The sequence below is a fragment of the Melozone crissalis genome, unplaced genomic scaffold, assembly GCF_028551555.1.
Source record: "Melozone crissalis strain CALT ecotype California unplaced genomic scaffold, PUWL_Pcris_2 ptg000013l_1, whole genome shotgun sequence".
Taxonomy (NCBI): Eukaryota; Metazoa; Chordata; class Aves; order Passeriformes; family Passerellidae; genus Melozone; species Melozone crissalis.
The window spans coordinates 26,014,845-26,029,485 of NW_026535791.1; the positions used below are offsets into that span (position 1 = coordinate 26,014,845).

A 14,641-nucleotide genomic window follows, 5' to 3' on the forward strand; every position below is an offset into this window, starting at 1 on the left:
AAAAAGCAGGAGAAGATCCAAGTCATCTACAAATTCTACTTTCCATACCTCTGCTTTAAGATCATTTTAATCTGTATTTATTATAAAGCTATTACCACATTGTTTGATTATATTGTCCCATTCTGTATTTGCATCAGCTTTTTTCCTCTCTCAGAAGCAATACAAGTTGTAGTTAAAATGTAGAGTCAATTTAAGGACCTGGGCCTTTAGTTGGTAACTCAAGACTCCACCTGAGTTACAAGTATTGCCCAATTCCTAATTTGTCTAAGCGTTGGTAGCCCAGTCATGCAAGAGCAGACTGGTTATTATCATGAAAATGAATGCACTTGGGGGTAAAATACACGTTTAGAGAATGACAAAAGCATACTTTAACTAGAATAATCATGTTTAAGTGTTGTGATGGTGTGATGATGTGGCTTAACAAATGAAGAGATAATAAAGTAAAACTTTAAACCAAAAAGTGTCACCAGTGCTGAACAAGAGCAAGATGTAAAGGTGAACATCTTAGCCTTGACATTTAACTATACAAGAAATAATCATTTATTACTGAACATAGCTAGGTACACCTATCACCATATTCTCCAGAAGAAATTATGCAGGTGAACTGCTGTTATTTTGAAAGGTTGATTTGATGCTCTCCTCCTTTCATTCTGAAGGCTTTCAGGGACTTGTATGCTCAGAAATAAACAGTACACTCAGAGCATCCTAAATGGAAATTAAACTGCTTCCAAAAACATACTTAATACTCTCCCAAAGCAGAAATAGTTTATACTTTGTTTCCTGATGAGTGATTAAAATTGCTGCTATTACACAGCTCAGACTGGTTATTTTGCACTCATATTTTCTGGACTTTTCTGGAAAAAGAATTCTACATTTCTTTTTTTCTCCTGCCTATAGATCAGCAAGGCAACACAGCTGAAGAACAAATAAAATCTTTTTCTCCTGATGATCTACACATTGCTTCTTATTAATGCTTACCTGAGAACATGAAGAGATATCTTTAAAATTCTTTTCGAACACAACAGATTTGGTATCTGGGCTGATGAGGTTAACTTCAAACCTTCCAACCTAAGGAAGAGAAAAATAAATCTAATTTATGACTGTCTCAGGGGTATAGCATTTACAGCAACAAAAATGTCAGAATCTTGCTCACATAGAGTATCTTTTGGCACAACAGCTTACTCAGCAGGAACAAGGGTGCCAGGGTGCTGTAATTCTGCCCATGTTGAGTAAGAATATTTCAGCAAGCACAATACACTCAGCTGAATAACAAAAATTACTTGGAAAAACCACAGCTTTTCTTCCCCTCCCCCATCCTTTTTCTTCAAGTTATTTTAGTCCAAAGATCACATGTTTGTCAGACAATACTAAAACCTTTAGGAAATAATGTGGGGAAAAAATGGGAATTCTTGGTTTTTAAATTATACCATAGATTAGCTAAGAAACTAAGATGATACTTTTTGGTTTGTAGTAATTCCAAATGAGAAAAAGTAGCTTCTGCAGCAAACTACCTTTTAGCTTTCCCAAACTGCTTCTCAAGCCCATGGAATTTATTCTACAGACCTTGGATTTTTTCAGCTAAATCCTGTTCACTACTAGTGATAAGCTGTGGCTTTCTGAAGGGCAATGCATTCTCACTTCAGATAGCATTTCCCCAAGAGAATAAAAACAAGAATGATCCTTAAAACAAATGGAAAGACAAAATCCAGGCATTTAGCCCACTGTTATTTTAAGGTCCAAAGATTTTTCCTTTTATGGGCCACCTCCTTTATGTGTCCTTTGGCTTTCTCAAAACAAGCTTCAAAGATGTGAAATGCACTTCAGGCAAAAGAAGAAATAACCACTGGAGTCTGAAGGAAGAAGCCTTCAGTGCAGAGATGTTTGAATACTCATCTTGTAAAAAGGGGACATTAATACAAATTATCAAAAAGAGACTGGCTCAAACACAAAGCTGTGGAAGTCTCATGTGAAGTTTTTTCTTTTGAAGTGTACAAAAAAAAGAGGCTTTGTTTGCATGGCCTTCATTGATTCTCTTTTTGAAAGAATATCAATTTTTTTCAGCTAGGTTCTAAATATCACCAACACAGACAATCCAGAACTGCACATAAAATATTTATTTCACTAAAAACTCTGCTCCTTTAAGTGATTACTCCATAAATAATTACTTTTTCTTAAAATTTGCCTGAGCTCATGAGTTGAGGTGAAAGTTCAGCTACTTGTGTTCCAACCATTTATGAACAGATACAAAAATATTTATAACAAATCACGAAGCCATACTGGATCCATATTACTTATCTTGCAAAGCTTGTCTCAAACTGCACAGGGGAAGAAGACATGACACAAGAGCAACAGGAAGCTGCTCATCCTAGAACCCACCTGGAACAGCATTGTCCTGTTCTTCTCAGAGTCAGAGGGCTGGACGTGGCTGGGAGCACTGGCGTGTCTCCTGCGGGACTGTGTTTTCAGGTTGGTGTCGTGAACCCTCCTCTGCATCACTGCGGTGACACTGCTGCAGCGGGAGCGGAACTCCTGCTGCTCATCGAAGCCAGAATCCTCCAAAATCCTCTCTGGAAAGCAGCCACGAGTGCTGGCCAGGTTGGTCAGGTTGGTCTGGCTGCCAATTGTAAACATTGCAGCACGCCCTGCTGTTGGGGGGCTGCTGGGGCTGTCCAGCTCCTCAAAAGGGCTGTCCAGAGGAGAAGCTGGCACATTTTCCTCACACAGCAGCAGGTCCAAACTCGACTCGTTATTGCGCTGCTCGTTTAGCAGTTTCAGGCGCTGGCGCTCGTGAAGGCTGAACTTCTCTATGCAGTCATCAATCAGCGTGGAGGGAGCTTTCTTGTGAGCCACTGTCACCTTCCCACAGTACAAGACCTCAAATTTTTGAGAGTCATAGAAGGCATCTTCACTGTCCTTACTTGGTTTGGCATCTTCTTTCAGTGCTGCTTTAGAGACTTGTCTTATGCTGCTGATGACATCAGGAACCTAAGGGGACAGTGTGAAAGGCCTTTTCAGTAACCACAAATGAGACAGCAGAGACAGTGATGCATCAAGCATTTGTTAAGGTAAGTATTTACACAAGCTATTTCAAGCTATTTCTTCAGCAGAGTGCCACAAGCTTCTTGGCAAAGAATATAAAATCAGTAAAGTCTACATTGTGTATGGACAATTTATGTAGTGGAAGCAGAGCAAATAATTTCTAATTTTTTTCCTGGAATGTGTCCCAGTACATAAGGTTTTAAATTACCAGAAGGTCGATTGGCAAATGTTCACATCCTTTTTTTTTCGCTTGTTTTTACTGAGACTGCCTTCTCTTTCCCATTGTCCTCTGCCCACATTGGCATGCTTCACTGCTGCGCTCTGTAAAGGGTCATCACTGCTCCTTTGTTTTTATTTTGCAGAGACACTTAATCTATTCTTAAGACTTTTGGGAACAGTTTTGTGGACAGGAGACAAGCAATCTCCATCAGTTTCAACTGACAGAATTGAAACTGCATTAGATCTCACTTATTATCAACTATAAAACATGTACAACTGCATTAGATCTCACTTATTATCAACTATAAAAACCTTGCCTCATCCATCCTGTGACACAGTTCACCTTAAGGTCACACTTCCCTGCTGCCTCAGTCATTGTGCCATAAAGCAGCACACACAAATCTCTCTCCTCTGCACAGATCCCTGCTATACCCCGTAGGGCCAAACTACACATCTCCAGAAGAAATTCACAATTTCAGACCTGTGTCACACAGTCTTTCAAAGACACCTGGTTCTTCCTCCATTTTATCCCAATCACTCTGGGAGAAGTCTGCTTAAAGTATCAATATATTTAACATGTGAACTCATTTTTCATTTTGGCTTCACAAAAGAAAACAAGGACTTACCCAACTCTACTAACTGCAGATCAGAGTGGTAATAGTTGCTCTTTTGACAGTACCCACTCTTCTGAACCACACCCTCTTTCCCACATGTCCCATTTTCTCTAGAAGTATAATGAATGGCATCACACTACATGCATTGGGGAAGTTACTAGTGACAATGAGATAGAGAGAATATCAATCAAATTTTCTTTGCAAGAGAAATCAGTTCTCAACATTCAACTAATCCAATATATTCCATAATCAATCACCAGCTTTTGTATTCTATACAAAAGCTTCCCACTACAATATTTGATATTTATCAACATTTTTTGTATTATATACAGCTTCCCACTACAATATTTGATATTTTTCAAATAATTTTTCTATTAAAAGAAGGTAACCTTAAAGTCACACCTTAAATAATCCATGCTCTCTACAGTATCTTTTTCTTTCAGTCACACGATACCAGCTGAAGCTTGCCACTGAGGCAGCAATCTCATCTACCAACACTTCTGGAAGTCAGAGTGGAAAATTACCTCATCTTAATCCCCATCTCCCATTACACACTCCTCATCCCTTGGGCATTCAACTCAAATCTGCTTCCAGTTCATTTATTGCAAAATGAAGTTCAATTACCCTAAGGTCTGCTGACCTTTTGGCTTCTATCCCTTTAGACGTCACCATCATCTCAGTTTTCAGTGGGGCTAAAAGCCAAGCCTAGATCTGGCACAGATACCAGAGTGGAACTGTTCTTCCCTCATTTTCACTGCCAGGCTGCTTTACCATCACCCAAGGTGCACTTCCTCCCAGCCATGGCAGTTCAGCTGGACATACAAAATCCTCAACTTGCACTTGCCTGTTTGCACTCCAAGATGCAGCTCCTTTTCCACTCATTGGTCTCTTATTCTTTCTATGGCCTAGAAAGAAGCTCTAGAGATTAAATTTCTTAGTTCTCTATTTTAACAAAATTCACAAACTAGCTACCTTTTAATTAAAATTTCCCTTTTTAGAATCCAGAAGCTGTTACAGGGCAATTCACATATATTTCTATTCAAAGTACAGTGACAAATGATAATTCTATTCAAAATGCATATAATTTTACACACAATCAACTAGAGTAACCACTGTCAGCTGTTTAATCAACAATTTAATTTTTTCTAGAAGTGTACCATCACTTCCACTCCAATAACTGGCTTTTTCCTCCTGCTCATCACCTCTAAGACAAAAAACTGGATATACCTAAATCTTTCTAAAAATACTCAATAGCTTCCTAACACATCCTTCCCCCTCTCTCCCCCAGCCAATGTCCAAATAGGCTGGGGATAAGACACTACCAATTCTATCCCAACAGTAATACCCATCCATTCCCTCTTCTGTCAGAGATCTCCCTCACAAATGCACAGAGTTTTAAGTAATGGCAATTTTACTTAGAAAAACCCGCAACCCTGCCATTTATCACTTTTATTTCCATCTTTTCCAGATTGTGTATGCTCTTCAGACACTAGTATTTCAGCTACAACTATTATTTCAGTATCTCTGCTCCTTAAAAGGCTTTTGCAATACATAAATTCCTACAGTATTTTCACTTGTGCATAGACTGATCCTAGCATGAGAGCAGGGGTTTCAGCTCATACAGCCCAAACAATCCTCATTCCCGGCTTTGTTTAGGTAAACTGTTTTTACAGGCTACGTTATTTTTTTTTGGGGTGTTCCCTCATTAGCATTCATTTTTTTTTCTTCTTTTCAATCTACAGACAGACCAAAACAAAATATCAAAGTGAACATTTTGGGACCTGTTTAATCTCTGTAGATATGAATACTTTTCTTATATACAGATGAAAAGAAGCACAATGTAATGCAACACAGGGATGTCACAATTGATAAGTAATATCTGTCAGACAGCCCAGAACCACTTCCAGATGCTTGTTAGTTGTTTCATGGGTACTCTCACTAGCATGGTGTAAAAAACACCTTCAAGTATAACATTCAAGACAGATACTAACATTGCCAGGCTATGAGTCGTGCACGTGAATTTTACTGGTCTTTAGTGTACAGGAGTAACTGTGTGCTGCTGCTGATGTACTCAATGGCTGACAATGTGCCAGCCTGTGCTGTTAGATCTGATCCTCTTCACTCTCAGAATGACTCTTTCTTACCAAGAACCAAAAGCTACTTCTGAGATGTAACTAATCAAAGTAGTGTTTTCATGTAAAGATTTGACTTTGAGTAAAAATCCCTAAGTGGGATCAAGTGGAGTATAACAACATATCACATCTGTGTTTTCCTGAAAGGCAAGATGCAGAAAAAGTTACATAATTATCAATCACACATCCCAGCATGGCATTTTACACATTTCTTTGACATATTCCATTGGGGTTTGACATTTTGCTTCTCTGTGTATCAAGAAACCTCAATCAAAAATTTCACCATCAAAGTTGTCTAACTTTTGGATGTGGATATTAGCTTATTATTTCTAAATGTCAAAATTGCAGGGCAAAGTTAGACAAGATAATAAGCAGAATGGAGCTTTTAAAATACTGAATTACCTGGATGAAAATCCTTAACTACTTTTAAAAATCAGTTTAGGAATATTAAGATGATATAGACTCCTGCAACAGGCAAAATTTACAAAATGTGTTTCCAAGTTCTAGTATTTCCCTGCAGAAGTCTCATTAAATTAAGCAGTCAGAGGGGAGAAATGAGATTCTTACTCATGAAACCCACAGGGCCATTGACAATCTTCCTGGACATCTACTACCAGCTCTTACAACAGGGCAAAATTAAAAGGTTAAATGAGTTATTGTATAGGTTTTCAGTATTCACCTGAATATAAAGAAATTAAATCCTTAAAATGTTTAAGCAATCAATCTATTTAACCTACTCAGATTTTTTTTTTCAAGCCTTGAAGTTAGTTACATCCAGAAGAAATACTGGATGAGACAGGGCTACACAGTGTATTCTCAGGGAGAGAGAAGCACACTTCCAGCCCAAACAAACCCTGTGGTGGGGCAATTCAAGACGACTTAATTCTCCCAGACTTTGCCTCTCCCAAATCCCATAATCTAGGGGCCTATCATCTTTTTCCAAATATTGTTGGGGAGAAGGAAATTACTATGTTCCAAAGGGAGTTGCACAGGGCTTCTCAGTCCAGACAGGTAGGAGCTGATGGTGTAGTGCTGGTACACCAGTTCTCAAATGCAGAAACATAATGTAGAGCATTATTATAGGTTTTATTCATGAAGTTTCCCTATACTGCAGAGTAGCAGCAGACTGTTCCACGAATCAAAACAAGGAAATCACCCCCCACCCCTATACACCTCCTCAAATGTGCTGGAACAGCACACAAAGCTTTCTCTAATGCAGCAGCGAGCTCATGCTTGAACAGCAACAGGCACACTGAACCTTCTCAGGTATTAATCACCTGAAACCAAACAAAATGGATCTGAGAGCTTCAGGAGAGCTTTCTTCCCCCCCAGGATGTCAAGAGCATCCACGCCTGTCAGGAAGAAACAGCAAATGTGTACTTTAAGACCCCTGAAAAAGTGCTCACAGTAACTCAATCTCTGAACAGAGCCAAGAGAACTCAAGAGTAGAAATTCTTCCTCAGGCCTGTTCCAAACCATGCCCCCAAATACAAGAGGCCAATAAGACAAGGATGGACAGTGGGTACCAGAAGTACAAAACTAAACCTGTGATACTAGTTTGGTTCTCCAGTGTGAACAACACTAAAAAACTTGGTTGAGAAAATAGAAACACAAAAACCGAACCCCAATACCAAAACCAACCAAACAAGACTGCAACGTAAGAGGCAAGTAACAAGTGCTCTATAATATCACTGAAGAGACAATATTTTCCTCCAGGGAAATATATTTGATCTACTAAAAGTAATTACAGAAAAAGAAAAAAAAAAAGAACCAACCACACACTTGGGAACCCACATCAAATTTTTGATTCACATCCGAGTAACCTAAGATTGTATGAACCAGTTGTCACCCAAAGTGACCAGATTCAATGTGTGGCAATGCAAAAAGGAAAAGTTAGCTGCACTCAAATGAGAACAGGTGGCACTGGCCAAGCTCTGCATCACCTACAATTACATCCTGATCTGAAAAAGCAACATAATAAATAAAGCATGACACTGATACAAAATTCGTTTACCACAGGCAGTAGAGTTTTGACAGTCGAAACTAATGGCAGCACGAGTTTTAGCCAGATAATCCCCAATCTCCTCTATTTGTACCACACACCTATGATCTTGCTTAGAGACCTTTTGAGCTATTGAAGCACATCACCCATTTGGCCAGGTACTGTAGAATAAGGTGGCAGCACTCAGCTAATTCCTGCTCTGCAATTCAAGGGCTACATGTAGCTCTGTCCCTTGTGACTAGACCTGCAACAGTGCTAATTCATAAAGGAGAGCAAACAGCTTCCACATGCATGGGAAGCATACTGCACAAAGGGCATGTGATTAGTGCTGCCAAGAAATTTTCTATTCTGCCAAGAAATGTTCTACACAGAACAGTATCTTCATGTTAGAAAGGAACATCACTAACTGATATAAGGAATGCAAGGTCTTTCCTCTGACCAAAGTGTAGAATAAAACCAAAGGGAGGACTGCAGAAAAATAATTACCACCAAATTCACCTCATGTCATGTAACAGCTTTTGCTAAAATTAATTCCAACTGCCACAACCCTTAAAACCTCAAAAACAGAACTTCAGTTATGAGTATTTATCACCAATATCTTAAAGTTGCAAAATAAAGAGACTGTTGAGCCTACTAAATCATGCCTGATGCAGCATAACAATAGCACATTTTGTCACAAGTCTAAAAAGGGCAGAGCATCTCCATTGTAACACTACATGCTTTCTTAAACAGAAAGTGACAGAAGTGGAAGCATTAAAAACAACCAAAAAACCAACCCTTTGAATTTACAAGAGCTTCCAGAGAACAAAGGTGGATGTCCCCTTTTGGCTGGAGGGATAACTTTCAAATGCATCCCTCCCTCCATAATTACTGAGCAGTGCTTTCAATTTTAATCCAAACTTAGAACTTGAATGCTATGGATATTGCAAAGAACAACAAAATTCACTGGCTGGATTCCATTATTTCCACAAATGAACAGAATTTCACTGTGCAGAGAAGCTGCAGCTTGTCCTAATTTGTGCCTAGCTTCCAGATGAAAAACTTAAGTCTGGAAATTATTAACAAAGAAAAGTCCCTCTTCATACCATAAAGCTAATAAACACAAGAGCAACTGTGAAGTACTAATCTAACAAACATGCCTAACAAATGTGGCTACTTTGTGACAGCATTTCTAGCAAGGCAATTACCTTCAAGACAAGGAAAAAGCTCAACCCCTCTCACTCCATCACCATACAAAGTGCAGTGGCAGACCCCTTCCACTGAATGAACTTCCCACACACACAACAGGAGCAGACAGTACCTTCTGGTGGGAGATCCAGCTCAGAAGCAGAGGCATGTCCAAGCAGAGCTGTCACCAAACCTCAGTGTCATGAACACCAAGACTCAGGATAAGAAAGTGCAGAAAGGATCCCCCTCTCCCAAAGGGCTGGCAGAGCTGTCACAGCACTTCCTCAGGCTCGTTTCATGATATCACAGTAGAGCCAGAAATCCGTGCAGCCGCCGTTATTCTTCAAAAGCCAAGTATTTCCTGACTTGGGGCTGGAAGCATCCGCACTGCTGGATTTGAATAATGCACCCCACTCATCATCGAGCTATGTACACTCAAAAACAAACAAAAGAGAAACAGGATACTGCTCAGAAATCAACACCCTGTGCTTTGCTAAGTACTGGGAGTTTGACATCTGTCAATAAGAAAGCAACACAATGTGAAAAAAAATTAGGAGCAATTGGAATGAGTCTCCTTTTAGTTAGTGTTAACTTGCATATCCATGAGATAGGAGAACTCAGCCACAGCAGTGAAACATGAACAGAGACAAAACAAGCTGTGTATCATATCCTGCTATGTACCAGGCATTTGTCAAGGAGGCAAAGTTCTTATCTTAAAAAAACCCACAACCAAATGCCAGCCAAAGTGCAGATATCTGTAACTATTCTCAACTAGAAAGAAGGGTGGGAGAGGGGAAAAAGTTGTTTTCCTTTAACTGCTATAAATGTTTTCCTTTTACTGCCATCCAGTTAGTCCAACACTGATCATTCAGACCTGTTGTACTTCTAAAACTGCTGCATTCTGCTGCTTTCCACTTTGCTGACAGAGCTCCACTTCCCAGTTTTCACCATTAAAAATGCATCTTTCCAATAAAAAGATAAAAGACCAGCCTGATGTCATTCAACTTATGCAGTCACACAAGCAATTTGCTGACTTTGTTTATGCTAGAAGTATTTAGAAATTAGAACAGAAGAATCTGCCTCCATCAGCTGACTTACTGCTGAAGGAATACTGATATCTTTGTTTTTACAGAAACAAGGAGGATTTTCAGCCAAGAGAAATGCTGTCCCAAAGAGAAAGGAGTAACAGCCAAATTACTAAGCATTTCTATAACCCATCTGCACTTACTGTACAGTCTAAAAATAACAGTTTAGAAAACTCCAAGTCAGGTTCTCAGCAGGCAGTAATAAGCATCTGCCATCAACTCCAAATCATTCTGCTGTATGTCTGGGCCAACACAACATAACACAAGCCCAGTAGCAGAAAGCTGGAACACAGGGGCTGGCAAAGAAAGTTTCAGTGAAAGCAGTTTTTGGAGCTTCAAGCTAGCTGCCATCCCTGGCTGCTAGTGCTTTCACATTTCTTATCTACAGGCTCATGGATTCAGCCTAAGCTTAAAGCATCAGAAAACACATTAAAGGATTGATTGCCTAGAGGAACATTAAAGGATTGCATGGAATAAAGTTTTGCTTTCAGAAGACAGTCTTCCTCCTATTTGCCTGGCCTATATTTTTCCCAGATGACTGGTCAAGACTCAGCTATGTTTGCTTCTCAAGAGCTGCTACAGAGCAGTGCATGTATTTTGCTCTGACATTCAGCCTCATGCCACATACTGGGGAGATCACATACTCCTGCCAAAGGCAAAGCTGAAGACTACTATTACACCACCCTAAAGAGAGATCTTTTTTTACATAGGTAAGCTAAAATGAAATCAAATTCAGTTTTCAAAATAATTCTTATTCAAGACCAACCCAGGAATTACTTACACTGATGAGTTTTGATACAGTCAACAAGCAGAAAAAAGTACCAGCATTGCACAGCACGCATTTAGCAAACCATCACAGCAGTTAATTTGCAGCTGGAAACTTGTGGATCACCTAACACATTCCGTGCGCTACACACGCACACAAGGTGCTTCTATGCCAAATATCCAAATTTAAGTAAGCAGTATAATGACAGAAGGTGGATCAAGTTACTTAACAGGAAAGAATGTCTCAGGGTTACAAGATGGTTTAGATGCCTGAGCAGACAATAGGGGACTTTCCTCATGCAAGCACTTGACAGTGGTGCTTGGTTGAGAAAAAAAAAAAAAAAAAAAAAAAAAAGAAAAAAAGAAAAAAAAGAAACCAAAAAACCAAACCCCAATACCAAAACCAACCAAACAAGGCTGCAGTGTAAGAGGCAAGTAACAAGTGCTCTATAATGCCACTGAAGAGGCAATATTTTGCCTATCCAAGAACTTCAGGGATGGCAGTGACAGCACAGCCAGACACAAGAGGAGCAGTGCAAGGAAGGCTCTGCACTCAGCATTTTGCTCCTATGTTTAGGCCAGTCAGGCTTGATGCTTTTCCACCTTTCAGATACAGCTCAAATTCACTCAGCTTGAGTACTCTGCAACCCACAGAAGTGTCAGTACAGAGGTCTCATGATGATCCTTATGCTCTTGAATATGTAGATTAGTAAAACAATTCATTTCATCCACCAATTTCATACTTTGAGCATATGCAAGTTTGTTTCCAAGTTTAGGACACAGTTCCCAGGGAAAGACTCAGCAAAGTACAGCTTGCTTGGAACAGCAGTTCTTTACCCAAGTTCTTACAAGCTACAAAAGTACAAATTCAGATATTAGCTAGGAATTTTCTCCTGAAAACTGTGTTTCAGCTTAACTTGGCACTTCTAGTAAGAGGTTTATTAAATGTGTTGTTTTTAAAACTCCATCATGTTTAACACATACCCTATTTTTAAAAGGGCTTGCCTGAGAAGATAAGGCTGTCACGTGGACAGTCCCAAACAATTAATACATTCTCTGCATTCATTTCCTTTTGAGGGGGTGGGAGGAAAGTTGGAGAGCTCATTGATGTATTTTGCCCATTTATGGTCACTATCTACTTCTCCAATACAGATCAGAAGATCATGAACTTCATTTTAGCAGATTTAAAGTGGCAATACTGAAATAAATGCTCCATGCACCACGTTTAAGAAGGTGGCAATTTTTTAATTCTGTAGTTTCAGATAGAAGTACTCAAGATTTTAAATTTAAAATATTAACTAACACATTGATTCACTATGAAATGAACACACTTTGGTCTGGTTTTCCCTAGCCAAGAGACCAAGATCAAGATCTTCCGAGCCAAGAGATTTCCTACATGGCAGATCATGAAGAGCCCTAAAGTGAGCATCATCCCAGATTTGGTTAAAACCTACCATGATACCCATGGATGACAACACTTTTATAACTCATTCACTACAATAACCACTTTCTTCTATTATCACTGAAGAAGAAGACAGTGTTTAATTCAGTGCTGGCTCTGGGACATGGGAAAAGTTAGATTTTATTCAGTCTAGCAGATGTGGGTATACTTGATCCAAAAAGTCAGGCACTGCAATAACTTCTAGCTCCCTTAATGAGGCTAGAAATTCCTCAATGACTTGAAACCAAGGAGTTCCTTCTTTCCCTATTTGCTGTTTTCTCACAAACTCTCAACTGCAGTGGGAGGTTTCAAACTACAAACTTTCCTTTAAAAAGTTCTGCTTACAGAAGGTTGGACACCAAGAGCAGTGACATGCAGCAGGTGATACTGTGGCACAGACAAAAAGTGTTAAAAGAGTTCAAGGTTCCTTTTGTCGCAAGAACATTCATTAAAAAACTGTGAAAGACAAATGCACATGATTCATCAATGTGGACAGAGTATAAAGAAGGTATAAAGAAAACAGCTTGCACCCTAGTAGCATTTCAACAGCTTTGCCATCACTGCCAAGTAATGGTCAATAGTTTTCTAGTACTGCGGAAACACACATCTGTACACGTTCCAGCTTGTTGCTAATCTCACAGTTCACAAGAGCAGCTGCCTTGTCTTGTGACAGTATCAAATGCCTGAGCAACCAGCAGCACAATTAACTCTTCCCAGATAACAACCAGCAAAGAACCCAAGCATAAACACAGCAAGGAAGGATTTCAAAGCCATCCTCATCCAGATGCTGAATTACCAACTGCTTTGAAATGAGGCACTGGGAGCTTCCACCTAACTAGACTTCCTTCAGCACCAAAGTCTCAAACCACCACTTTGCCTAGGAGTCAGGGGAATAATGAATACCACACCTGAAGGCAAAGTTAGCACAGGACAAAACACTCAATACTGCTCTCCCTGGGAGTCACATTAGTCTAATCTTGTCAATCTCCAACTGCTTAAAATGTTAAGATTTCATCAGCTTGTTAGTTGCTGTAAAGAGAATTAAATAATTAGGTAGTTACAGTATTCAAATGTAAATCCAGACACAGCTGGATGGGGAAGTATTTCAAATTTAATAGCTGAAAGTAATTAAATGCATGGTCCTTTTACATTTTGACATAGAGAAATTCTAAAAGAGCTACAGATTTACCGTTACTACTACTAATAATTAAAAAAACAAAAAACCAAACCAAACCAAAACCAAGTCACAAGACCCTGGGGAACAGAAAAGAAAATGCTTTCCCAGAAAGCTTTGATATAAAGTAGTCAATAAAGTAAACAGACAGTAAGGACCTTTCAGAGAAACAGCTTTATAAGGCAAGACTCTTGCACCAATAGTGACATACATGAAATAAGCTAGGGGTGTGATAGAGACCCAGGAGACTCATCACATGTATTTCCAAAAAATCTGTAAGAGCATTTTGTTTTGGTTATGAGTATGAATTCTACAAAACTGAAGGGAAAAAGGGAGCATAGAGAGACTTAATCACTGTGTAAGTAAGAAAGCACAAGGGGTATACAGAGTCAGGATGGGTGGGAAGGAGTTGCTTCTGAGCTTATCAGGAAGGTTCTACTCATTTTTTTAGGCACCATTTTCCTATACATCAGGTAAAGCAACTTTTGCACTGCTTCACTAATTGCTACTGGTAGATGCTTCTCATTTCAGTACTGCCAAACTTTATTTTCTGAATTTACTGTGCAGCTATTTCTGCACCAGCCGCTGCACAGCACTGCCTGACAGCATTAACAGTAGGATTTTTGGAATTGGCTTAAGACCACATAGGTGGTCTCAAGAAGAACAGCTAGGCTGCATCAAGTAACTGCAGATAACCTTTTGATAACAATATTCACAGGGAGATTAGCATTGGCATTTATGAAGTCCTAGCAACACAGTGACAAATTAACCCAGGAGTTCTAGAATTTCAGTTCATTATAAATGCAGAGCAAAGCCCACACTGCTTCACCTTCCATAGCAGCATCTTTACTTTAGTAGTTCTGGGTTCATGTGGCAAAATTTTGGTAGCAAAAGGGACTGCAGGGGTGACTTCCATGAGAAGCTCCCAGAGTTTCCCCAGTGTCCAACAAAGTCAATGGCAGCCAGCTCCAGGACAGACCCACCACCCACCACTGCAGTGACA

At 39.5% G+C, this 14,641-nt stretch overlaps 1 protein-coding gene across 2 annotated transcripts in view; it reads right to left on the reverse strand.

Moving 5' to 3' along the window:
* Window positions 1–14,641, reverse strand: part of TBC1D4 (TBC1 domain family member 4) — a 99,851-nt gene that overhangs the window by 39,843 nt on the left and 45,367 nt on the right. For both annotated transcript variants that reach the window (XM_054271742.1, XM_054271741.1), the window contains exons 2-3: window positions 2,377–2,985; window positions 979–1,068 (exon numbers count right to left, since the gene is read on the reverse strand). In XM_054271742.1, the coding sequence (XP_054127717.1) occupies window positions 979–1,068; window positions 2,377–2,985 (699 nt within the window). The remainder of the gene's footprint in view (window positions 1–978; window positions 1,069–2,376; window positions 2,986–14,641) is intronic.